Source organism: Oncorhynchus nerka, linkage group LG5, assembly GCF_034236695.1.
Source record: "Oncorhynchus nerka isolate Pitt River linkage group LG5, Oner_Uvic_2.0, whole genome shotgun sequence".
NCBI classification, from domain to species: Eukaryota; Metazoa; Chordata; class Actinopteri; order Salmoniformes; family Salmonidae; genus Oncorhynchus; species Oncorhynchus nerka.
In genome coordinates this window covers 17031923-17057838 of record NC_088400.1, presented here as the reverse complement: position 1 = coordinate 17057838, position 25916 = coordinate 17031923, and the positions used below count along the sequence as shown (strand labels likewise).

Here is a 25916-nt window from a genome sequence, read left to right as displayed (position 1 = left end):
AGACTGGTCTGTATCTCTACATGGTTGTAACCTGCTGAGTGGGACTGGTCTGTATATCTACATGGTTGTAACCTGCTGAGTGAGACTGGTCTGTATATCTACATGGTTGTAACCTGCTGAGTGAGACTGGTCTGTATATCTACATGGTTGTAACCTGCTGAGTGGGACTGGTCTGTATCTCTACATGGTTGTAACCTGCTGAGTGAGACTGGTCTGTATCTACATGGTTGTTGTAACCTGCATGGTTGAGTGAGTGACTGGTCTGTATATCTACATGGTTGTAACCTGCTGAGTGAGACTGGTCTGTATCTACATGGTTGTAACCTGCTGAGTGGGACTGGTCTGTATCTCTACATGGTTGTAACCTGCTGAGTGAGACTGGTCTGTATCTACATGGTTGTAACCTGCTGAGTGGGACTGGTCTGTATATCTACATGGTTGTAACCTGCTGAGTGAGACTGGTCTGTATATCTACATGGTTGTAACCTGCTGAGTGAGACTGGTCTGGTTGTAACCTGCTGAGTGAGGCTGGTCTGTATCTACATGGTTGTAACCTGCTGAGTGGGACTGGTCTGTATATCTACATGGTTGTAACCTGCTGAGTGAGACTGGTCTGTATCTCTACATGGTTGTAACCTGCTGAGTGAGACTGGTCTGTATCTCTACATGGTTGTAACCTGCTGAGTGGGACTGGTCTGTATATCTACATGGTTGTAACCTGCTGAGTGAGACTGGTCTGTATATCTACATGGTTGTAACCTGCTGAGTGGGACTGGTCTGTATATCTACATGGTTGTAACCTGCTGAGTGGGACTGGTCTGTATATCTACATGGTTGTAACCTGCTGAGTGGGACTGGTCTGTATCTACATGGTTGTAACCTGCTGAGTGAGACTGGTCTGTATATCTACATGGTTGTAACCTGCTGAGTGAGACTGGTCTGTATATCTACATGGTTGTAACCTGCTGAGTGGGACTGGTCTGTATATCTACATGGTTGTAACCTGCTGAGTGAGACTGGTCTGTATATCTACATGGTTGTAACCTGCTGAGTGAGACTGGTCTGTATATCTACATGGTTGTAACCTGCTGAGTGAGACTGGTCTGTATATCTACATGGTTGTAACCTGCTGAGTGAGACTGGTCTGTATATCTACATGGTTGTAACCTGCTGAGTGAGACTGGTCTGTATATCTACATGGTTGTAACCTGCTGAGTGAGACTGGTCTGTATATCTACATGGTTGTAACCTGCTGAGTGAGACTGGTCTGTATATCTACATGGTTGTAACCTGCTGAGTGGGACTGGTCTGTATATCTACATGGTTGTAACCTCCTGAGAGACTGGTCTGTATATCTACATGGTTGTAACCTGCTGAGTGAGACTGGTCTGTATCTCTACATGGTTGTAACCTGCTGAGTGGGACTGGTCTGTAATCCATGGTTGTAACCTGCTGAGTGAGACTGGTCTGTATATCTACATGGTTGTAACCTGCTGAGTGAGACTGGTCTGTATATCTACATGGTTGTAACCTGCTGAGTGGGACTGGTCTGTATATCTACATGGTTGTAACCTGCTGAGTGAGACTGGTCTGTATATCTACATGGTTGTAACCTGCTGAGTGAGACTGGTCTGTATATCTACATGGTTGTAACCCGCTGAGTGAGGCTGGTCTGTATATCTACATGGTTGTAACCTGCTGAGTGAGACTGGTCTGTATATCTACATGGTTGTAACCTGCTGAGTGGGACTGGTCTGTATCTCTACATGGTTGTAACCTGCTGAGTGAGACTGGTCTGTATCTACATGGTTGTAACCTGCTGAGTGGGACTGGTCTGTATCTCTACATGGTTGTAACCTGCTGAGTGAGACTGGTCTGTATATCTACATGGTTGTAACCTGCTGAGTGAGACTGGTCTGTATGCTGAGTGAGGCTGGTCTGTATCTACATGGTTGTAACCTGCTGAGTGGGACTGGTCTGTATATCTACATGGTTGTAACCTGCTGAGTGAGACTGGTCTGTATCTCTACATGGTTGTAACCTGCTGAGTGAGACTGGTCTGTATCTCTACATGGTTGTAACCTGCTGAGTGGGACTGGTCTGTATATCTACATGGTTGTAACCTGCTGAGTGAGACTGGTCTGTATATCTACATGGTTGTAACCTGCTGAGTGGGACTGGTCTGTATATCTACATGGTTGTAACCTGCTGAGTGGGACTGGTCTGTATATCTACATGGTTGTAACCTGCTGAGTGGGACTGGTCTGTATCTACATGGTTGTAACCTGCTGAGTGAGACTGGTCTGTATATCTACATGGTTGTAACCTGCTGAGTGAGACTGGTCTGTATATCTACATGGTTGTAACCTGCTGAGTGGGACTGGTCTGTATATCTACATGGTTGTAACCTGCTGAGTGAGACTGGTCTGTATATCTACATGGTTGTAACCTGCTGAGTGAGACTGGTCTGTATATCTACATGGTTGTAACCTGCTGAGTGAGACTGGTCTGTATATCTACATGGTTGTAACCTGCTGAGTGAGACTGGTCTGTATATCTACATGGTTGTAACCTGCTGAGTGAGACTGGTCTGTATATCTACATGGTTGTAACCTGCTGAGTGAGACTGGTCTGTATATCTACATGGTTGTAACCTGCTGAGTGAGACTGGTCTGTATATCTACATGGTTGTAACCTGCTGAGTGAGACTGGTCTGTATATCTACATGGTTGTAACCTGCTGAGTGAGACTGGTCTGTATATCTACATGGTTGTAACCTGCTGGTGAGACTGGTCTGTATCTACATGGTTGTAACCTGCTGAGTGGGACTGGTCTGTATCTACATGGTTGTAACCTGCTGAGTGGGACTGGTCTGTATATCTACATGGTTGTAACCTGCTGAGTGAGACTGGTCTGTATATCTACATGGTTGTAACCTGCTGAGTGAGACTGGTCTGTATCTACATGGTTGTAACCTGCTGAGTGAGACTGGTCTGTATCTCATGGTTGTAACCTGCTGAGTGAGACTGGTCTGTAATCTACATGGTTGTAACCTGCTGAGTGAGACTGGTCTGTATATCTACATGGTTGTAACCTGCTGAGTGAGACTGGTCTGTATATCTACATGGTTGTAACCTGCTGAGTGAGACTGGTCTGTATCTACATGGTTGTAACCTGCTGAGTGAGACTGGTCTGTATCTCTACATGGTTGTAACCTGCTGAGTGGGACTGGTCTGTATATCTACATGGTTGTAACCTGCAGAGTGGGACTGGTCTGTATATCTACATGGTTGTAACCTGCTGAGTGAGACTGGTCTGTATATCTACATGGTTGTAACCTGCTGAGTGAGACTGGTCTGTATATCTACATGGTTGTAACCTGCTGAGTGAGACTGGTCTGTATATCTACATGGTTGTAACCTGCTGAGTGGGACTGGTCTGTATATCTACATGGTTGTAACCTGCTGAGTGAGACTGGTCTGTATCTCTACATGGTTGTAACCTGCTGAGTGAGACTGGTCTGTATCTACATGGTTGTAACCTGCTGAGTGGGACTGGTCTGTATCTACATGGTTGTAACCTGCTGAGTGAGACTGGTCTGTATCTACATGGTTGTAACCTGCTGAGTGAGACTGGTCTGTAACATGGTTGTAACCTGCTGAGTGAGACTGGTCTGTATCTCTACATGGTTGTAACCTGCTGAGTGAGGCTGGTCTGTATATCTACATGGTTGTAACCTGCTGAGTGAGACTGGTCTGTATCTACATGGTTGTAACCTGCTGAGTGGGACTGGTCTGTATCTCTACATGATTGTAACCTGCTGAGTGAGACTGGTCTGTATCTCTACATGGTTGTAACCTGCTGAGTGAGACTGGTCTGTATCTACATGGTTGTAACCTGCTGAGTGGGACTGGTCTGTATATCTACATGGTTGTAACCTGCTGAGTGAGGCTGGTCTATATATCTACATGGTTGTAACCTGCTGAGTGAGACTGGTCTGTATCTCTACATGGTTGTAACCTGCTGAGTGGGACTGGTCTGTATATCTACATGGTTGTAACCTGCAGAGTGGGACTGGTCTGTATATCTACATGGTTGTAACCTGCTGAGTGAGACTGGTCTGTATATCTACATGGTTGTAACCTGCTGAGTGAGACTGGTCTGTATATCTACATGGTTGTAACCTGCTGAGTGAGACTGGTCTGTATATCTACATGGTTGTAACCTGCTGAGTGAGACTGGTCTGTATATCTACATGGTTGTAACCTGCTGAGTGGGACTGGTCTGTATATCTACATGGTTGTAACCTGCTGAGTGAGACTGGTCTGTATCTCTACATGGTTGTAACCTGCTGAGTGAGACTGGTCTGTATCTACATGGTTGTAACCTGCTGAGTGGGACTGGTCTGTATCTACATGGTTGTAACCTGCTGAGTGAGACTGGTCTGTATCTACATGGTTGTAACCTGCTGAGTGAGACTGGTCTGTATCTACATGGTTGTAACCTGCTGAGTGAGACTGGTCTGTATCTCTACATGGTTGTAACCTGCTGAGTGAGGCTGGTCTGTATATCTACATGGTTGTAACCTGCTGAGTGAGACTGGTCTGTATCTACATGGTTGTAACCTGCTGAGTGGGACTGGTCTGTATCTCTACATGATTGTAACCTGCTGAGTGAGACTGGTCTGTATCTCTACATGGTTGTAACCTGCTGAGTGAGACTGGTCTGTATCTACATGGTTGTAACCTGCTGAGTGGGACTGGTCTGTATATCTACATGGTTGTAACCTGCTGAGTGAGGCTGGTCTATATATCTACATGGTTGTAACCTGCTGAGTGAGACTGGTCTGTATCTCTACATGGTTGTAACCTGCTGAGTGGGACTGGTCTGTATATCTACATGGTTGTAACCTGCTGAGTGAGGCTGGTCTATATATCTACATGGTTGTAACCTGCTGAGTGAGACTGGTCTGTATATCTACATGGTTGTAACCTGCTGAGTGAGACTGGTCTGTATATCTACATGGTTGTAACCTGCTGAGTGGGACTGGTCTGTATCTCTACATGGTTGTAACCTGCTGAGTGAGACTGGTCTGTATCTACATGGTTGTAACCTGCTGAGTGAGACTGGTCTGTATATCTACATGGTTGTAACCCGCTGAGTGAGGCTGGTCTGTATATCTACATGGTTGTAACCTGCTGAGTGAGACTGGTCTGTATCTACATGGTTGTAACCTGCTGAGTGGGACTGGTCTGTATCTCTACATGGTTGTAACCTGCTGAGTGAGACTGGTCTGTATCTACATGGTTGTAACCTGCTGAGTGGGACTGGTCTGTATCTCTACATGGTTGTAACCTGCTGAGTGAGACTGGTCTGTATATCTACATGGTTGTAACCTGCTGAGTGAGACTGGTCTGTATCTACATGGTTGTAACCTGCTGAGTGAGGCTGGTCTGTATATCTACATGGTTGTAACCTGCTGAGTGAGACTGGTCTGTATCTCTACATGGTTGTAACCTGCTGAGTGGGACTGGTCTGTATCTCTACATGGTTGTAACCTGCTGAGTGAGACTGGTCTGTATATCTACATGGTTGTAACCTGCTGAGTGGGACTGGTCTGTATATCTACATGTTTGTAACCTGCTGAGTGAGGCTGGTCTGTATATCTACATGGTTGTAACCTGCTGAGTGAGTGGAACTGTTTCCTACTGTATTTCCCTCAGGTCTCTGTCGTTGTTCCTGGAGATCTGGGAGAGTCCCGTTGACGAGGAGCACGTCCAGACCTACCTATGGCTGGGGCGGAGCTACAAGGACAGGGGGAGGAGCCAGGACGTCAGGCTGTGTTTTGAGATGGGCCTCCTCATATCCCTCCAGGCCAGGAACCTCCATAGTGAGTTACCTTAACCCTAACCCTCCAGGCCAGGAACCTCCATAGTGAGTTACCTTAACCCTAACCCTCCAGGCCAGGAACCTCCATAGTGAGTTACCTTAACCCTAACCCTCCAGGCCAGGAACCTCCATAGTGAGTTATCTTAACCCTAACCCTCCAGGCCAGGAACCTCCATAGTGAGTTACCTTAACCCTAACCCTCCAGGCCAGGAACCTCCATAGTGAGTTACCTTAACCCTAACCCTCCAGGCCAGGAACCTCCATAGTGAGTTACCTTAACCCTAACCCTCCAGGCCAGGAACCTCCATAGTGAGTTACCTTAACCCTAACCCTCCAGGCCAGGAACCGACACGTTTAATAATACTGTCAAAACTAACATAACTATCCCTAATCCAAAACCTAACATAACTAACCCTAATCCGAAACCTAATTTAACTAACCCTAATCCAAAACCTAACATAACTAACCCTAATCCGAAACCTAATTTAACTAACCCTAATCCGAAACCTAACATAACTAACCCTAATCCAAAACCTAACATAACTAACCCTAATCCAAAACCTAACATAACTATCCCTAATCCAAAACCTAACATAACTATCCCTAATCCAAAACCTAACATAACTAACCCTAATCCAAAACCTAACATAACCCTAATCCGAAACCTAATTTAACCCTAATCCAAAACCTAACATAACTAACCCTAATCCGAAACCTAATTTAACTAACCCTAATCCAAAACCTAACATAACTAACCCTAATCCAAAACCTAACATAACTATCCCTAATCCAAAACCTAACATAACTATCCCTAATCCAAAACCTAACATAACTATCCCTAATCCAAAACCTAACATAACTAACCCTAATCCAAAACCTAACATAACTATCCCTAATCCAAAACCTAACATAACTAACCCTAATCCAAAACCTAACATAACTAACCCTAATCCGAAACCTAATTTAACTAACCCTAATCCGAAACCTAACATAACTAACCCTAATCCAAAACCTAACATAACTAACCCTAATCCAAAACCTAACATAACTATCCCTAATCCAAAACCTAACATAACTATCCCTAATCCAAAACCTAACATAACTATCCCTAATCCAAAACCTAACATAACTATCCCTAATCCAAAACCTAACATTAAAGCTAGTTCAACCAAACTATGAAAGACAACAACCGATGACGATTATTTAATGTTAATCAAAAGTAGCCACTATCAGTCCTCTGTCCTCTCTCTCTCTCTAGGTCAGATGGTGGTGGCTAAAGTCCTGAGTCGTCACTACGCCGACGTGCTGCTGTATGGACAGAGTATCCTCTACTATGAGCACTGTGTGTCTGTGTCCAGGGACCTGAAGGACAAGAGACTAGAGGGAGAATATCTAGAGATCCTCAGTAGCCTCTACCTGTCCCTCAATACTGAGAAGTAGGTTTATATATCTGTCTGTCTCTACCTCTCCCTCAATACTGAGAAGTAGGTTAATATATCTGCCTGTCTGTCTCTACCTCTCCCTCAATACTGAGAAATAGGTTTGTATATCTGTCTGTCTGTCTTTCTCTACCTCTCCCTCAATACTGAGAAGTAGGTTTGTATATCTGTCTGTCTGTCTTTCTCTACCTCTCCCTCAATACTGAGAAGTAGGTTTGTATATCTGTCTGTCTGTCTTTCTCTACCTCTCCCTCAATACTGAGAAATAGGTTTGTATATCTGTCTGTCTGTCTTTCTCTACCTCTCCCTCAATACTGAGAAGTAGGTTTGTATATCTGTCTGTCTGTCTTTCTCTACCTCTCCCTCAATACTGAGAAGTAGGTTTGTATATCTGTCTGTCTGTCTTTCTCTACCTCTCCCTCAATACTGAGAAGTAGGTTTGTATATCACTGTCTCTCTACCTCTCCCTCAATACTGAGAAGTAGGTTTACATATCTGTCTCAATTATGATCTCTCTCTCTGTCTTTCACGCTGTGTCTCTATCTCCCCCTCTCTCCCTATCAACACTGCAAAATAACTTATTTGGAGTGAATTACTGTTTTGCTATTCTCAGGTCTACGAGGTAGTCACTGGACTACACTAAGCAGTGTCTGAGGATTAATAAAGTTATTCATTTCAAACAGATCATCAAGGAAGTCACTGGACTACACTAAGCAGTGTCTGAGGATTAATAAAGTTATTCATTTCAAACAGATCATCAAGGAAGTCTCTGGACTACAGTAAGCAGAATCTGAGGATTGATAAAGTTATTCATTTCAAACAGATCATCAAGGAAGTCTCTGGACTACACTAAGCAGTGTCTGAGGATTAATAAAGTTATTCATTTCAAACAGATCATCAAGGAAGTCTCTGGATTACACTAATCAGTGTCTGAGGATTAATAAAGTTATTCATTTCAAACAGATCATCAAGGAAGTCTCTGGACTACAGTAAGCAGAGTCTGCGTATCTCCATTGACTTGGGGAAGAGAGAGGAAGAGTCAGAGACGTGGCTTCAGGTGGGACGCATCTACTACCTCATCCATGAAGATGAACTGGCGGACATGTACCTACAGGTGAGTCCAGAGAGAAAGGGAGAATAGAGAAAGGGGGAATAGAGAAAGGGGGAAGAGAGAAAGGGGGAAGAGAGAAAGGGGGAATAGAGAAAGGGGGAATAGAGAAAGGGGGAAGAAAGGGGGAATAGAGAAAGGGGAAGAAAGGGGGAATAGAGAAAGGGGGAAGAGAGAAAGGGGGAAAGAGAAAGGGGGAATAGAGAAAGGGGGAATAGAGAAAGGGGGAATAGAGAAAGGGGGAAGAAAGGGGGAATAGAGAAAGGGGGAAAGGGGGAATAGAGAAAGGGGGAAGAAAGGGGGAATAGAGAAAGGGGGAATAGAGAAAGGGGGAAGAGAGAAAGGGGGAATAGAGAAAGGGGGAATAGAGAAAGGGGGAAGAAAGGGGGAAGAGAGAAAGGGACAGAGAGAGATCTATTACCTCATCCACAAATATGAACTGGTTCACCTGTACCACCATGAGAGAGGGGGAGGGACGGAGGAGAAGAAGTAGAGAAGGCAAAGAGGAGAGTGAAAGATAGAAGAGGAGAGAAAGAGGGAAGTAAATTAGTCTCTCTATGTGTGTCTGCATGAACATGAACATTATGGACTCTTATCAGTCAACAACCACAGTGATAACCATCTTCTCCCCATACCTGACCTATAATCACACTGGATCATATCATCTTCATAGCACGTTTTATCATATGATGTCGCAATATCTGTCTCTCTATAAACCTTGTTTACAACATGATCCAAATGCCCAACAAGAAGGTAGGAGTTTAATGAAGTATATTGCACATGTTATAGTACTGGTACTTTGGCATTTTCCAAAATGTAAATACCATACGAGATGTTCCCTCAGAGCATTGGATTAATATGGTGTTGTATTGATTATGGATTGATTCTGATTGACTTGCAGGCAGCGGTGAAGACAGCCCTGAGGATGAATGACCCTCGCTTCGCCATGAGTATCTACGAGGAGGCAGGAGATATCTTCTTCAAAGGCCACAGGAACAGACTGGCGTCACTGCCCTTCTACAGGGTGTGGATGAGGGGATGTTATTGAATTGAACTTTATTGATCACCAGAGGAGGAAATTAGGTTTTGGAGGGTCCATCTCCTCCATGAAATTACAGATTGTTATGACTTATTGGTAACATGTATTTCAAAGTTACTGTATAATAGTTTCAATTCAATTGGAAAATGAGTGACACATAAGATTATAATTGGACTAGTGTGCCATTTTACACACATTTATAACAGGCTTTATACCATGGCCTGAGCCTGTTAAAAGCAACACATTATAACATTATTTGGGGCGGCAGGGTAGCCTAGTGGTTAGAGTGTTGGACTAGTAACCGGAAGGTTGCAAGGTCAAACCCCCGAGCTGACAAGGTACAAATCTGTCATTTTGCCCCTGAACAGGCAGTTAACCCACTGTTCCTAGGCTGTCATTGAAAATAAGAATTTGTTCTTAACTGACTTGCCTGGTTAAATAAAGGTTAAAAAAATAACACCAGTGGTTCTCTGCTCTTGTTTTAGGACGGCAGTCTCCCTTTTGCTCGGAGCATCCATGACGTCCACTCAGAGTTCAGACTGCTGAGTAAACTGACTGAACTACTGATGACCCAGGAAGAGTATGAAGAGGCTCTACAGTACGCCATTCTGGCTGTACAGATCAGTACCAAAACAGGTAATGTAGGAGGGAGGGACAGAGTTCAGACTGCTGAGTAAACTGACTGAACTACTGATGACCCAGGAAGAGCACGAAGAGGCTCTACAGTACGCCGTTCTGGCTGTACAGATCAGCACCAAAACAGGTAATGTAAGGAGGGAGGAAGGGAGGTGGGGAAGGAGGGAGGGAGGTGGGGAAGGAGGGAGGGAGGTGGGGAAGGAGGGAGGGAGGTGGGGAGGGAGGGAGGGAGGTGGGGAAGGAGGGAGGGAGGGAGGGAGGTGGGGAGGGAGGGAGGGAGGGAGGTGGGGAGGGAGGGAGGGAGGTGGGGAAGGAGGGAGGTGGGGAAGGAGGGAGGGAGGTGGGGAAGGAGGGAGGGATGTACCTGGACCGGGATTTGAAGCAGCAACCCTTCAGCTTCCAGCTACTGGTCTGCTTCCTATAACCAGGACTACCAATCTTGGTTTGAATCTGTTCATTCCATTCATGTAGATAACCATCCTGCGATGTTATTGTCCTCCAGGTGTGTGTGTGAACGAGCGCACAGCGTACCACCGTCTGGCTACAGTGTACTACAGTCTGGAGCAGTATGAGATGACAGAGAACTACTACCTCAAGTCTCTGTCTCTCAGCCCTGCTGTACTGCAGCACCCCCTGGAGGCTAGATACTACACCAAGCTCTACTGCAGGCTGGGGGACCTGACCCTGCACAAACTAAAGGTAAAGGCTCCGGCTCTGGAGGGCAGAAGTACTGCTGATTGTCTTTACTATCGGGTAGTTCATTAATCTGTATAGGCTTTCCAGTTTAATAGCACTACAGCATGTGAGAGAGAGGGGGACAGAGAGCGAGGAGAGAGAGATAGCAGTGGTGGAAAAAGTACTCAATTGTCATTCTTGAGTAAAAGTAAAGATACCTTAACAGAAAATGACTCAAGTAAAAGTGAAGTCACCCAGTAAAATACTACTCAGAGTGAAAATCTAATGATTTTCTTGTTTTTTTTATTTACAGATAGTCAGGAGGGGCCACACTACAACACTCAGACATCATTTACAAATGAAGCATTTCTTTTTAGTGATTCCTCCAAATCAGAGTCAGTAGGGAGGAGCATAGCAAGGCACAAGGCGAGACCCAGATGTAAATGGTTGGAGTCTTACAATGTTTATTAATCCAAAGGGGTAGGCAAGAGAAGGGTCGTGGACAGGCAAAAAGGTCAAAACCAGATCAGAGTCCAGGAGGTACAGAGTGGCTGCAGGCTCGTGGTCAAGGCAGGCAGAAACAGGCAAGGGTCAAAACCAGGAGGACTAGAAAAAGGAGAATGCAAAAAGCAGGAGAACGGGAAAACCACTGGTTGACTTGGAAACATACAAGACGAACTGGCACAGAGAGACAGGAAACACAGGGATAAATACACTGGGGAAAATAAGCGACACCAGGAGGGGGTGGAGACAATCACGAGGACAGGTGAAACAGATCAGGGCGTGACAAAGCAGGGATGTTCTCTTGATAAGTGCTTGAATTATACCATTTTCCTGTCCTGCTAAGCATTCAAAATATAACGAGTACTTTTGGGTGTCAGGGAAAATGTACGGAGTAAAAAGTACCGATTTTCTTGAGGAATGTAGTGAAGTAAAAGTAAAAGTTGTCATAAATATAAATAGTAAAGTACAGATACTCAAAAAAACTACTTAAGTAGTACTTTAAAGTATTTTTACTTAAGTACTTTACACCACTGATAGATAGTAACAAACCCTTTAAAGCTATTAATGAATACATTACCTAAAAGGCCAATTATTCCCAACACCTCTGTCCTCCTCCTCTCCCCCCATATCTCCACCCCCCCTCCTCCTCCTCCATCTCCCCCACCCTCCTTCTCCCCAGGATGCCTATGACTCGGTGGGATACTTCCAGCTGGCTCTAGCTGCTGCCCTGGAGGACCGTGCCAACCCGCAGGCGCTGTATGTGGTCTACATGAAGCTGGCAGAGATCCATGCCAACCATATGCCAGACCCACTGCTCTGCCAGGCTTACAGGGAAAGAGCACAGAGCCTGAGGATGGAACTCTCTGGGCTGGAAGAGATGGATGGGAGGGAAGGAGAGACAGAGGAGTGGAGAGGAGAGATGGAGGGCAGAGGAGAGATGGAGGGGAGAGAGAGACAGAGACAGAGGGAAGAGAAGAGACAGAGGGAAGAGAAGAGATGGAGGGCAGAGGAGAGATGGAGGGGAGAGGAGAGATGGAGGGGAGAGGAGAGACAGAGACAGAGGGAAGAGAAGAGACGGAGGGCAGAGGAGAGATGGAGGGGAGAGGAGAGACAGAGACAGAGGGAAGAGAAGAGACGGAGGGCAGAGGAGAGATGGAGGGGAAAGGAGAGACAGAGACAGAGGGGAGAGGAGAGATGACAGAGGGGAGAGGAGAGACGGAGGGGAGAGGAGAGACAGAGACAGAGGGAAGAGAAGAGACAGAGGGAAGAGAAGAGACGGAGGGCAGAGGAGAGATGGAGGGGAAAGGAGAGACAGAGACAGAGGGGAGAGGAGAGATGGAGGGGAGAGGAGAGACAGAAACAGAGGGGAGAGAAGAGACAGAGGGGAGAGGAGTAGTAACATGTGATACAGACCTGGAGACGAGAAACACAGTTATGGAGGAGACCGAGCCAGAGACTGGATGCAGTGAGCATACAGATACTATCCCCAAAGAGGCTATTGACATGGACAGTGCACAGAGCCTGAGTTTGGAGCCTGCTGGACTACAGGACATGGAGGGGAGAGACACAGAGGGACAACACACAGGACTTGGAGACATGGAGAGGGGAGACACAGAGGGACAACACACAGGACTTGGAGACATGGAGAGGGGAGACACAGAGGGACAACACACAGGACTTGGAGACATGGAGAGGGGAGACACAGAGGGACAACACACAGGACTTGGAGACATGGAGAGGGGAGACACAGAGGGACAACACACAGGACTTGGAGACACGGAGAGGGGAGAGACAGAGATAGGACACCCAGACACTACAGAGAAACAGCATCCAGTTACCAAAAAGAGAGAAGCAGAGACTGAGACTGGATGTGGTGACTCTATCGATGCAGAAGCAAATTCCAAAGATGCTAACTGTAAGGATAGCAGTCACACCAATGCAGATAGCCATGAAGCCGATTCTGATGTGTTTAAAGTAGACAGAGACACTAGTAACTCAAATCCAGACAAGATCCTCCCATGGGCTACTCACATAGACCAAGACACTGACACTACAGACACAAGCCCTTGTCAAGCAGATGTTGAACACACACAGAATGACTATACAACAACAAGCAGTGCATTTGTAGACACTACAATAACAGAGGACACTGGCAGTATAGACAGAATACCTTGTGACCCTAACAACACTGAGACTATGCCAACAGAAACATGCATCAAACATAGCGACTCAACGGCCACAGACACAGATACAGACACACCCTACAAAGACAGCCCTACAGACAGCAGTCACACAGACACAGATACAGACATAGACTCCTCTCAAAGACAGACACAGAGGTAACTCACAAAGACAGCCCTACAGACAGCAGTCACACAGACACAGATACAGACATAGACTCCTCTCAAAGACAGACACAGAGGTAACTCACAAAGACAGCCCTACAGACAGCAGTCACACAGACATAGACTCCTCTCAAAGACAGACACAGAGGTAACTCACAAAGACAGCCCTACAGACAGCAGTCACACAGACACAGATACAGACATAGACTCCTCTCATAGACAGACAGAGGGGTAACTCACAAAGACAGCCCTACAGACAGCAGTCACACAGACAGACATAGACTCCTCTCAAAGACAGACACAGAGGTAACTCACAAAGACAGCAGACACGGACATGTTGTTGATGTTGATTGTGCAAACAGTAACGTTAGAAAGACAGACAGACGCTGTTCAGCCACAGACTGAACAGGATGATGATAGATCTGTTCACACCCTCACAGACACTCTCCATAAAGATAGTATCAGTCCTACAGACAAGATGTCGGCCATCTTTACTATGGTCTACTGTAGCAATGACAGTGTGTTTTTTTAACATCAATATTATGTCTGTATGTAATTATGAATGCGTAACTTTTCTGTGGTTTACATACTCTGTATATTACAGAGGTTTATCAAGCTTGTGTAAATATGTAGTTTTTATAACTGAATTAAAGTTATGTATGACTTGAGCTTAGTGTTTGTATTATTCAGTTGTAAGGATTTGGCAACGAACACTAACATACTGTACAAACAGATCATTTCATCTATTTAATATTGGGTCACACCTGCTGGATATAGTGCTCCTCTTATAAGTCCACAAACTATCCACGGTGGTGGAGAGTAGGCAGGCAGCGATTGGAAGGCTTTTCCTGTGGTGAAGGAGAAGCGGACCAAAATGCAGCGTGGTGGTTATTCATGTTCTTTAATCAAGGAACTAGACATGAAATAACTAGCAAAACAATAAATGTGCCAAAACCTAAACAGTCCTATCTGGTGCAAACACAGAGACAGGAACAATCACCCACAAACACACAGTGAAACCCAGGCTACCTAAGTATGATTCTCAATCAGAGACAACTAATGACACCTGCCTCTGATTGAGAACCATACTAGGCCTAAACATAGAAATACCCCAAAACATAGAAAAACAAACATAGACTGCCCACCCAACTCACACCCTGACCATACTAAATAATGACAAAACAAAGGAAATAAAGGTCAGAACGTGACAGCGATCATTTGGACATTTTAAATCTAAAAACCAATGGATCATTTGCAACCAACAGGCGGACTTAACGCACAGCACTGGGATTCCTTAAAACAATACTACCGGGAGATTACATGCACCAGTTTGTTAAAACAATACTACCGGGAGATTACATGCACCAGTGTGTTAAAACAATACTAACAGGAGATTACATGCACCAGTGTGTTAAAACAATACTACCGGGAGATTACATGCACCAGTTTGTTAAAACAATACTACCGGGAGATTACATGCACCAGTTTGTTAAAACAATACTACCGGGAGATTACATGCACTAGTGTGTTAAAACAATACTAACAGGAGATTACATGCACCAGTGTGTTAAAACAATACTAACAGGAGATTACATGCACTAGTGTGTTAAAACAATACTACCGGGAGATTACATGCACCAGTGTGTTAAAACAATACTACCGGGAGATTACATGCACCAGTGTGTTAAAACAATACTACCGGGAGATTACATGCACTAGTGTGTTAAAACAATACTACCGGGAGATTACATGCACCAGTGTGTTAAAACAATACTAACAGGAGATTACATACACCAGTGTGTTAAAACAAACTTGCTTGCTTCAAAAACACACAAGAATAAACCAGCAGATCAGTTGATCTCCAGTTGTTACCGAGTTAGATACTGTACCACACAGCTGGATCTAGGTTCTCTACGCCCGCCCCCAATGAAATCTTGACCTATCAGGAAAATGGAAATTAGCCAGGTTTGAAAGTAATAAAAAAGATTTATTGTAAGAATATAGACCCAGTGAATTGTAAGGAACTCGAGAACAGTAAACTTGGGAAGAGTATAGTTCAGTTCAGTACAGTGTAGTACAGTACAGTAGACAAATTACACTATAATTTAATGTAAACATTTTAGATTAACAATCATAATTGGCTTGATTTTGTTACAAATTTTAGATGTGGACAGTTCAGGAACACTTTATTTTCCACTTGGCCATTCTGTTTTAGACTAGTTATTAATGGATGACATACTGTATTAAACTAGTTATTAATGGATGACATACTGTATTAAACTAGTTATTAATGGATGACATACTGTATTACGACTAGTTAATAATAGTTATTAATGGATGGCATACTCTATTAGACTAGTTATTAATGGATGACATACTGTATTAAACTAGTTATTAATGGATGACATACTGTATTAAACTAGTTATTAATGGATGACATATTGTATTAAACTGGCCATGACTGTATTAGACTAGTTATTAATGGATGACATACTGTATTAAACTAGTTATTAATGGATGACATACTGTATTAAACTAGTTATTAATGGATGACATACTGTATTAAACTAGTTACTAGTTAATAGTTATTAATGGATAATGGATGACATACTGACATATTAGACTAGTTATTAATGGATGACATACTGTATTAAACTAGTTATTAATGGATGACATACTGTATTAAACTAGTTATTAATGGATGACATATTGTATTAAACTAGTTATTAATGGATGACATACTGTATTAGACTAGTTATTAATGGATGACATACTGTATTAAACTAGTTATTAATGGATGACATACTGTATTAAACTAGTTATTAATGGATGACATACTGTATTAAACTAGTTATTAATGGATGACATACTGCATTAGACTAGTTATTAATGGATGACATATTGTATTAGACTAGTTATTAATGGATGACATACTGTATTAAACTAGTTATTAATGGATGACATACTGCATTAGACTAGTTATTAATGGATGACATATTGTATTAGACTAGTTATTAATGGATGACATACTGTATTAAACTAGTTATTAATGGATGACATACTGTATTAGACTAGTTATTAATGGATGACATATTGTATTAGACTAGTTATTAATGGATGGCATACTGTATTAGACTAGTTATTAATGGATGACATACTGTATTAAACTAGTTATTAATGGATGACATACTGTATTAAACTAGTTATTAATGGATGACATATTGTATTAAACTAGTTATTAATGGATGACATACTGTATTAGACTAGTTATTAATGGATGACATACTGTATTAGACTAGTTATTAATGGATGACATACTGTATTAGACTAGTTATTAATGGATGACATACTGTATTATACTAGTTATTAATGGATGACATACTGTATTACGACTAGTTAATAATAGTTATTAATGGATGACATACTCTATTAGACTAGTTATTAATGGATGACATACTGTATTAGACTAGTTATTAATGGATGACATACTGTATTACGACTAGTTAATAATGGATGACATACTGTATAACACTAGTTATTAATGGATGAAATACTGTATTACCACTAGTTATTAATGGATGACATACTGTATTACAACTAGTTATTGATGGATGACATACTGTATTAAGACTAGTTAATAATGGATGACATTGAATAAGACTAGTTATTAATGGATGACATACTGTATTAAGACTAGTTAATAATGGATGACATACTGTATTAGCCTAGTTAATAATGGATGACATACTGTATAACACTAGTTATTAATGGATGAAATACTGTATTACCACTAGTTATTAATGGATGACATACTGTATTACAACTAGTTATTGATGGATGACATACTGTATTAAGACTAGTTAATAATGGATGACATTGTATAAGACTAGTTATTAATGGATGACATACTGTATTAAGACTAGTTAATAATGGATGACATACTGTATTAGCCTAGTTATTAATGGATGACATACTGTATTACGACTAGTTATTAACGGATGACATACTGTATTAGACTAGTTATTAATAGATTACATACTGTATAAGACTAGTTATTAATGGGTGACATACTGTATTAAGACTAGTTAATAATGGATGACATTGTATAACACTAGTTATTAATGGATGACATACTGTTTTTAAGACTAGTTAATAATGGATGAAATACTGTATTAGCCATCAATGGGTTCCCAAATATGAATGGATAGATGGCACCCACATAACCATAAAAGCACGGTCCCCAAACAAGTTCAACTATGTGAACAGAAAAGGCTTCCACTCTTATTGTGGAGATGCTAGGTTGTGATGCGTAAAAGACGCTGCTGAATGGTGGCAAGTTGGCCAGGTGGAACACAACACTCGCATCATTATACTGAAGATTAATCTTTATCAAAAGTTCTCGGTAATTGTTATTACGTGATTAATCTAACTTAATCATGTAACTGTAATTAACTAGGAAGTCGGGGCACCAAGGAAAATATTCAGATTACAAGGTTATAATTGTCCTAATATAACTTTCAGATATTTTAATAAGGCATTTAATAGGGCCTTTAAGGAGGATTAATATGAGCTTTGCTCAACTCCTGCATCTTCTGGCCTCTCTGGTCTAAAAGGCTATCGAGGAGAGGCGGCGAGGAGAGGCGGTGAGGAGAGGCGGCGAGGAAAAGGAAAGTGGATCAAAAAAGGTGCTTGTTTAAATGAAACTCTCCTGCTCTATTCGCTCTTCATCAGGCAAATTACGTTTACAGGATGGAATCCCAGAACAAATGAATAAAGTGATAACAACAAATGTAGGTAGTTGTGCAAGACATTTTATAGATAAAAGTAGCATATTGTGTTTAAATGTTTGCATGCTTTTCTCCTTTTCTCTTCCATGATGGACTAATGGTGCTTTCAAGACAACTGAGAATTCTGGAAAAAAAACAGATGGCACCCACATCAAAATTGGGTCAAAATTGATGTCATTGATCTTCACGTCGGAAAGTCGGAGCTCTAGAACGATGCCAGTGTCCGACTTGGAATTCCGAGTTGATGAACATTCCAAACTATTTCTTCCAGCTGGTGCTGGTTTTTTGCAGAGTTCCAGTTGTGTTGAATGCACTGAAGTCGGAAGTCGGAGATTTCAGAGTACCCAGTTGTGTTGAATGCACTAAAGTCGGAAGTCGGAGATTTCAGAGTACCCAGTTGTGTTGAATGCACTAAAGTCGGAAGTCGGAGATTTCCGAGTTCCCAGTTGTTTTGAACGTGCTTCCTCACCAAAAGGAGTCTATCGAGGATGGGAGGACAGTCTTCCATTTTTCCTACAGACAAATTGACATGCTCCTCGACCACTTACTGGTTTCTGGTCAAGGAGGAGAGAAAACGGAGGAGAGAGGGCGGAGGACAGATTTTTGCCCATATGAGGCCATAGTGGCCAATAGTGGTTGCCAATGAGATCAGCTGTTCATGTGATCTTAGCGCGTATTGATGGTTTACCGAGAGATCACCTCTTCATATGGTTCTCAATATTGGTTGCAACTGACGCAATGTTAACATTTCTAATCGAGTGTGATCTTTTATATACAAATATGGGGCATGTCAGGCTTATGGGACAATGCTTGACAACGCTTGAAACGCTACAACATGAAAAAACATTAACAAACATTTGCGGTCTGGCTTCAAATGAGTAGGCAGGAAAGGAGTGTGTGGTCTCCAGTGATTATCGTTATTGGTTTCTCCATCTATTTCTTCATTCGAGAAAAAATCTTGTGTTAAAAGCCCCTAGAAGAGTCTACACTGTCACGATCAAATGTACACATTGTTGTGTAGTACTGTGTAGTACTTCAACCAGTAGAGATCGTTGTTGTGCTGCTTGATTTCACTAAGCCGGTATGTAACCTATTGTTTCACCACCTGATGGCAGTATACTATAATGTACTATATGTCGAGTTCTGGTTCGGTTCCAGCACCTCTCTATTGGCAAGAGCTTCTGGGGAAAGAGACAGAGGAATGGGGGGGGGGGGGGGGGGGTTCTCATTAAATAGAAAATAGTGACTTGAATCACTTGAAGACTGTTTTGCATGCAGAGACCTAAAGGTTCTGTCTGAGCTTTAGTGATCAGGACTGTGCATGTTTGTAAGGAAGAAATCAATACTATTGAGTCAGTACCATATTTGGAGAGGGTCACAAATATTGCTGCACACTGTGGTCTCTCTCTCTCTGTCTCTCTCTGTCTCTCTCTGTGTCTCTGTGTCTCTCTCTCTCACTCACTCACTCACTCACTCACTCACTCACTCACTCACTCACTCTCTCTCACTCTCTCACTCTCTCTCTCTCTCTCTCTCTCTCTCTCTCTCTCTCTCTCTCTCTCTCATTGTTGTGTTACTATATGCACAGACTTGACTGGCGTCTCTATAAGCCAGGTCAAACAGTGTTTGCATGCAGGGCTGCAGTGACATCCCTCTTTTCTATCCTAGAACTGTTGTACTGCTACCTTGTGTCATCATTCACCAGAGGAAAATGTTCAGAGAACAGTTCCCTTGGGCCTGCCATATTCCCTGTCTTAGGAGATGTGAGGAGACACGTGGTATTAGCAGTGGGCTGTTTTGTTCCAGTGAAAAGAAAATATTTTACACACTCCCCTTGTTACAAAACTGCCAACTCCAGACAACTCCATACAACAGCATCTAAACAGTATGTGGGAGATGTGTGCTGGACATGAGCACATCACATGAGGTGCAGACTGAGTGTGCTGTTTCATCTCTCTCTCGCTCCCCACTCTCTCCCCCCCTCTCTCCTTCTCCCCCCTCTCTCCTTCTCTCTCATTTTTCATTGTGCTGATACCAGGAAGGCAGTGGGTTGTGTGAGTGACAGCAGAGTGGAGGAGTTTTGGAAACACTGTAGTGGTTAGCAGAATAGTGATGACTGGTGCTGAGAGAGGTGGAATTGACCCCCACACTCTTTCTCTCTACATACAACACACACACACCTTTTATGAAGGTGCACAATGTGCTGTTCTTTGGAATGCTATTGTGTGACAACTTAAAGACATGCTCCAGCACTTTGTCAACTAGTAATTATGTTTTAAACAAACCTCCCGCTTTGGGCTGGATGTGTCAATGTGTAGTTCATCCATGCAAAACCTATGAGCAGAATTCGAGTTCTAGCCAATGAGGCCTCAACCCCTGACGCGCACACACACACACACACACACACACACACACACGCACTCTCTCTTCTTGTCTGTCTCTCTCTCCTCAGCTCCCCCTCACACCCTTTGTCGCTGAGTCCTATCTACAGCACAATATTAAGCTGTTGTTTACTGTAGCATGATTTAGATTGTTGTACCCTGTCAGACAATGCTGCAGAGAGTACGTCCGAACAGCGAAGGGATAAACACAGTTCAAATAGAACTATCAAGACTGTCGCTCCATCTCAGGTCTGAAACACTCAAATCAGACCGTAGGGGAGACTCTGTCATACAGTACAGCTGTTTTTAAAATTCTTGTTTGTTTTTCTTTTTCAAGTGGTTTCAGATCATTTCTGGAATGAAAAGCACTGTAGAAGTTTTTATTTTTATTTGACCTTTATTTAACTAGGCAAGTCAGTTAAGAACTAATTCTTATTTTCAATGCCTAGGAAAAGTGGGTTAACTGCCTGTTCAGGGGCAAAACAACAGATTTGTATCTTGTTCTTGCTCTGAATTTCATTTGGGGTAGATTGACAACGAGATATGGATCCCCTATGAGGGAAAGAAAGCTCTGACCTCTCTCTGTGAACTTACTGTAGCCAAGGCAAATACACGTACAACCTCTTAATTGGCTAAACATCAGCGCTTCATTATGACACTTCCATTGTCTCTTGCTATGTTCCACCCTTCCCTCTGCTACGATGTCTTCCAGACTGTCGTTTTTGTGTTTGACCATTTTCATAACAATAAGGACAAGTTTGTTGTCGGACAACAATAGAATGTTCATGACTTAATATGTGCCAAAGATGGTTCGATGAAAGGCTATTTTTTCACAGAGGAGTAGGAGGAATCTGGTCTGAAACAAGTGGCGGAGAATGCGGGAATTTGACAACGTGGTCAGATTAGGGTTGACATTTACGCAGCATCAGCATCAGTTTGTCCTGGCCCAACAACCGCAACTGGCAGTTCAGGATGAATGCTGGAGGAACAGTGCCTACAAAATGTCTGCCTGGTTGAGGAAATCAGGAATCAACGAGGAGGAACGCCTACCGAATCGCATCCAAACCAGTTTAAAAAAAAGCTAACATGGAGGATGTCGACATGGAAACCAGTTTTTAATAAAGCTAACGGAGGATGAGGACAAGGAAACCCGTTCTTAATAAAGCTAGCGGAGGATGAGGACAAGGAAACCCGTTCTTAATAAAGCTAGCGGAGGACAATGACATGGAAACCAGATTTTAATAAAGCTAACGGAGGATGAGGACAAGGAAACCCGTTCTTAATAAAGCTAGCGGAGGACAATGACATGGAAACCCGTTCTTAATAAAGCTAACGGAGGATGAGGACAAGGAAACCCGTTCTTAATAAAGCTAGCGGAGGACAATGACATGGAAACCAGATTTTAATAAAGCTAACGGAGGATGAGGACAAGGAAACCCGTTCTTAATAAAGCTAACGGAGGATGAGGACAAGGAAACCCGTTCTTAATAAAGCTAGCGGAGGACAATGACATGGAAACCAGATTTTAATAAAGCTAACGGAGGATGAGGACAAGGAAACCCGTTCTTAATAAAGCTAGCGGAGGACAATGACATGGAAACCAGATTTTAATAAAGCTAACGGAGGATGAGGACAAGGAAACCCGTTCTTAATAAAGCTAACGGAGGATGAGGACAAGGAAACCCGTTCTTAATAAAGCTAGCGGAGGACAATGACATGGAAACCAGATTTTAATAAAGCTAACGGAGGATGAGGACAAGGAAACCCGTTCTTAATAAAGCTAGCGGAGGACAATGACATGGAAACCAGATTTTAATAAAGCTAGCGGAGGACAATGACATGGAAACCAGATTTTAATAAAGCTAACGGAGGATGAGGACAAGGAAACCCGTTCTTAATAAAGCTAGCGGAGGACAATGACATGGAAACCAGATTTTAATAAAGCTAACGGAGGATGAGGACAAGGAAACCCGTTCTTAATAAAGCTAGCGGAGGACAATGACATGGAAACCAGTTTTTAATAAAGCTAACGGAGGATGTTGACATGGTCCCCCCGAGCTCAGATGACCTACTGCACATCCTCAGGGTATGGCTCCTAACCGACGGATATACCCTCTCCATCGTAGACAAAGTGGTCATGGATCGCTTCTTAAGTGCGCTACCCCACAACATGAAGAGGGCTGTGAGTCTATGCAAGCCCCAGACCTTGGAGGACCCCCTGGAAGCAATGGAGGCTCATCAGAACACTGAGGCCCTGCTGAAGGGTAGCCGGGTTGACTCGGGGAACCGTCTAAGGGGACGGCCCACAGCTGATGACCGCAGGGGGATAGAGACTAAAGGAGGTGTTTAATGTTTGATATTCCCTGGAGTGTGTAAACCTGTATTTTTTATTAGCATAGCATTTCTGTATGTTTTCTATAGTTATATTCTTGAAAATCTTTCAATTTACCAATTCGGCCACTCGGAGGCCACTTGGGTACATTTCGGCAAATCGTGAAGGACACCTCGGTGACTTCATACTAAATGTCATGTAGCTTGCTCATTCTTCAAGTTACCATTCTGAAACTTTGCACACACACTGGTGCCCTCTTGTGGACGCCATCGGAATTACAATCAGAGTCATGGGACCTTTCTGTAGCATTTCAAATATGGTGGTAGAAAAAAACAGTTGTTTTGCTTTGTATTTTCCTCTACCAGATCTATGGTGTTATATTCTCCTACATTGAACAGGCAGTGGCTCGGGTGGTTGTTGTCTTTGATTATCTTTTTGCCTTCCTGTGACATCAGGTGCTATAGGTGTCATGGAGGGCAAGTAGTTTTCCCCCGGTGATGCATTGTGCAGACCCCACCAACCTCTGGAGAGCCTTGCGGTTGAGTGCGGAGAAGTTGCCACACCAGGCTGTGATACAGCCCAACAAGATGCTCTCGATTGTGGATCTGTAAAAGTTAGTCAGGGTTTTGGGTGACAAGACACATTTCTTCAGCCTCCTGAGGTTGAAGAAGACACCATCTTGGTGTCTGCTTGATGGGGAATGTACACAGCTGTGACGATAATTGACGAGAATTCTCTTGGAAAGTAATACGGCCGGCATTTCATTGTGAGGAATTCTAGGTCGGATGAGCAGAAGGACTTGAGTTCCTGTATGTTGTTATGATTACACCATGACTCAGTAATCACGAAGCATACACCCCCGCCATTCCTCTTCCCAAAGAGTTGTGTTTATTCTTGTAGGCGCGATTCCGACAACATATCCCGAGAGAGCCATGTTTCTGTGAAATAGAGAATGTTTCAATCTCTGGTGTCTCTCTGGAAGGCCACCCTTGCTCGAATTTCGTCTACCTTATTGTCAAGAGACTGGACATTGGCGGGTAGTATACTGGGGAGCGGTGGGCGAAGTGAACATCTACAGAGCCTGACCAGGAGGCGGCTCCATCAGCCCCTTCTGCGGCGCTGTTGTCTTGGGTCGGCTTCTGGAATTAGATCCATTGTCCTGGGTGGTAGTCCAAACAGAGGACGTCACTCTTTTATCCAATAGTTCTTCCTGGTTGTATGTAATAAGACTTAAGATTTCCTGGGGTAAAAAAACTGCAGATTCCTAAGGACTCAAAGCGAGGCGACCATCTCTGTCTGCGCCATCTTGATACATCACATCCACTCTCCACCAACTTCACTGCTCACCTACAAATCTCTCCATGTCCTAGCTCTTTCTTACCTATCTGACATGCTGCACATCTCAATCCCCTGTCACTCACTCTACTCATCTGACTCCGGCTTCCATATCACCCCCAACACTAGACTCCTGGCCACTGGGGACCTTTTCTTCAGTGCCTTCAGCTCAGCTGCACTTCTCTGAAACTCCTGAAACTCCTGGAACATCATCACTCAGACAACACCTATATGTCTATTCATGATTTCAAGGTTTTAATATTAACCTACAAGATATTGCATGGACTTGCTCCCACTGCCGTACATGATGTAACCTACACGTACGCTACAGTCACAAGACGCAGGCCTCCTTATTGTCCCTAGAATTTCAAAGGAACAGCTGGAGGCAGGGCTTTCTCCTATATACCTCATTTATGGAATGGTCTGCCGATCCATTTGAGAGATGTAGTCTCGGTCTCAACCTATAAGTCTCTTCAATAGGTCCTATGATTGTGGCTCTATAGTGTGAATGTGAACGGCAAGGCACTTGCTGTCTCTGCCTGGCCGGCTTTCTACTCACCCCTGGGATTCTGTGCCTCTGACCCTATTCCGGAGGCTATGCTTGGGCTTGTCTCATGGTAGTAAGTTAGGGGTCTGTTGATTTCCCTTGAGTGGTTTGGGGGTGTGCTTTGGCAAAGTGGGTGATGTTTATCCTGCCTGATTGGCCCTGTCCGGGAGTCATTTTGAATGGGGCCACAGTTTCCCAATCCCCCTGTCTCAGTCCCCAGTAACTACGCTGAAATAGCCTATTTATCGGGGGCTAGAGTCAGTCTGTCCTATCTGGTGTACAGTTGAGGCCAAAAGTTTTGAGAATGACACAAATATTAATTTTCACAAAGTTTGCTACTTCAGTGTATTTAGATAATTTTGTCAGATGTTACTATGGAATACTGAGGTATAATTATAAGCATTTCATAAGTGTCAAAGGCTTTTATTGACAATTAGATGAAGTTGATGCAAAGAGTCAATATTTGCAGTGTTGACCCTTCTTTTTCAAGACCTCTGCAATCCGCCCTGGCATGCTGTCAATTAACTTCTGGGCCATATTCTGACTGATGGCAGCCCATTCTTGCATAATCAATGCTTGGAGTTTGTCAGAATTTGTGGGGTTTTGTTTGTCCACCTGCCACTTGAGGATTGACCAGAAGTTCTCAATGGGATTAAGGTCTGGGGAGTTTCCTGGCCATGGACCCAAAATATCAATGTTTTGTTCCCTTAGCCACTTAGTTACAGTGGGGAGAACAAGTATTTGATACACTGCCGATTTTGCAGGTTTTCCTACTTACAAAGCATGTAGAGGTCTGTAATTTTTATCATAGGTATACTTCAACTGCGAGAGACGGAATCTAAAACAAAAATCCTGAAAATCACATTGTATGATTTTTAAGTAATTAATTTGCATTTTAT

At 43.2% G+C, this 25916-nt stretch overlaps 1 protein-coding gene and 1 pseudogene across 1 annotated transcript in view; both read left to right on the top strand.

The window, feature by feature from the left end:
* The window catches only part of LOC115126125 (SH3 domain and tetratricopeptide repeat-containing protein 2-like), a 51513-nt gene extending 38900 nt beyond the window's left edge, over window positions 1–12613 (top strand). Inside the window, 7 exon segments of the mRNA XM_065018420.1 lie at window positions 5724–5890; window positions 7148–7325; window positions 8292–8442; window positions 9338–9460; window positions 9961–10111; window positions 10614–10810; window positions 11970–12613. Coding sequence (XP_064874492.1) covers window positions 5724–5890; window positions 7148–7325; window positions 8292–8442; window positions 9338–9460; window positions 9961–10111; window positions 10614–10810; window positions 11970–12488 — 1486 coding nt within the window. The 3' untranslated portion in view covers window positions 12489–12613.
* On the top strand, window positions 12490–13730 carry LOC135571763 (clumping factor B-like; annotated as a pseudogene).
* The last annotated feature ends 12186 nt before the right edge of the window (window positions 13731–25916 follow it).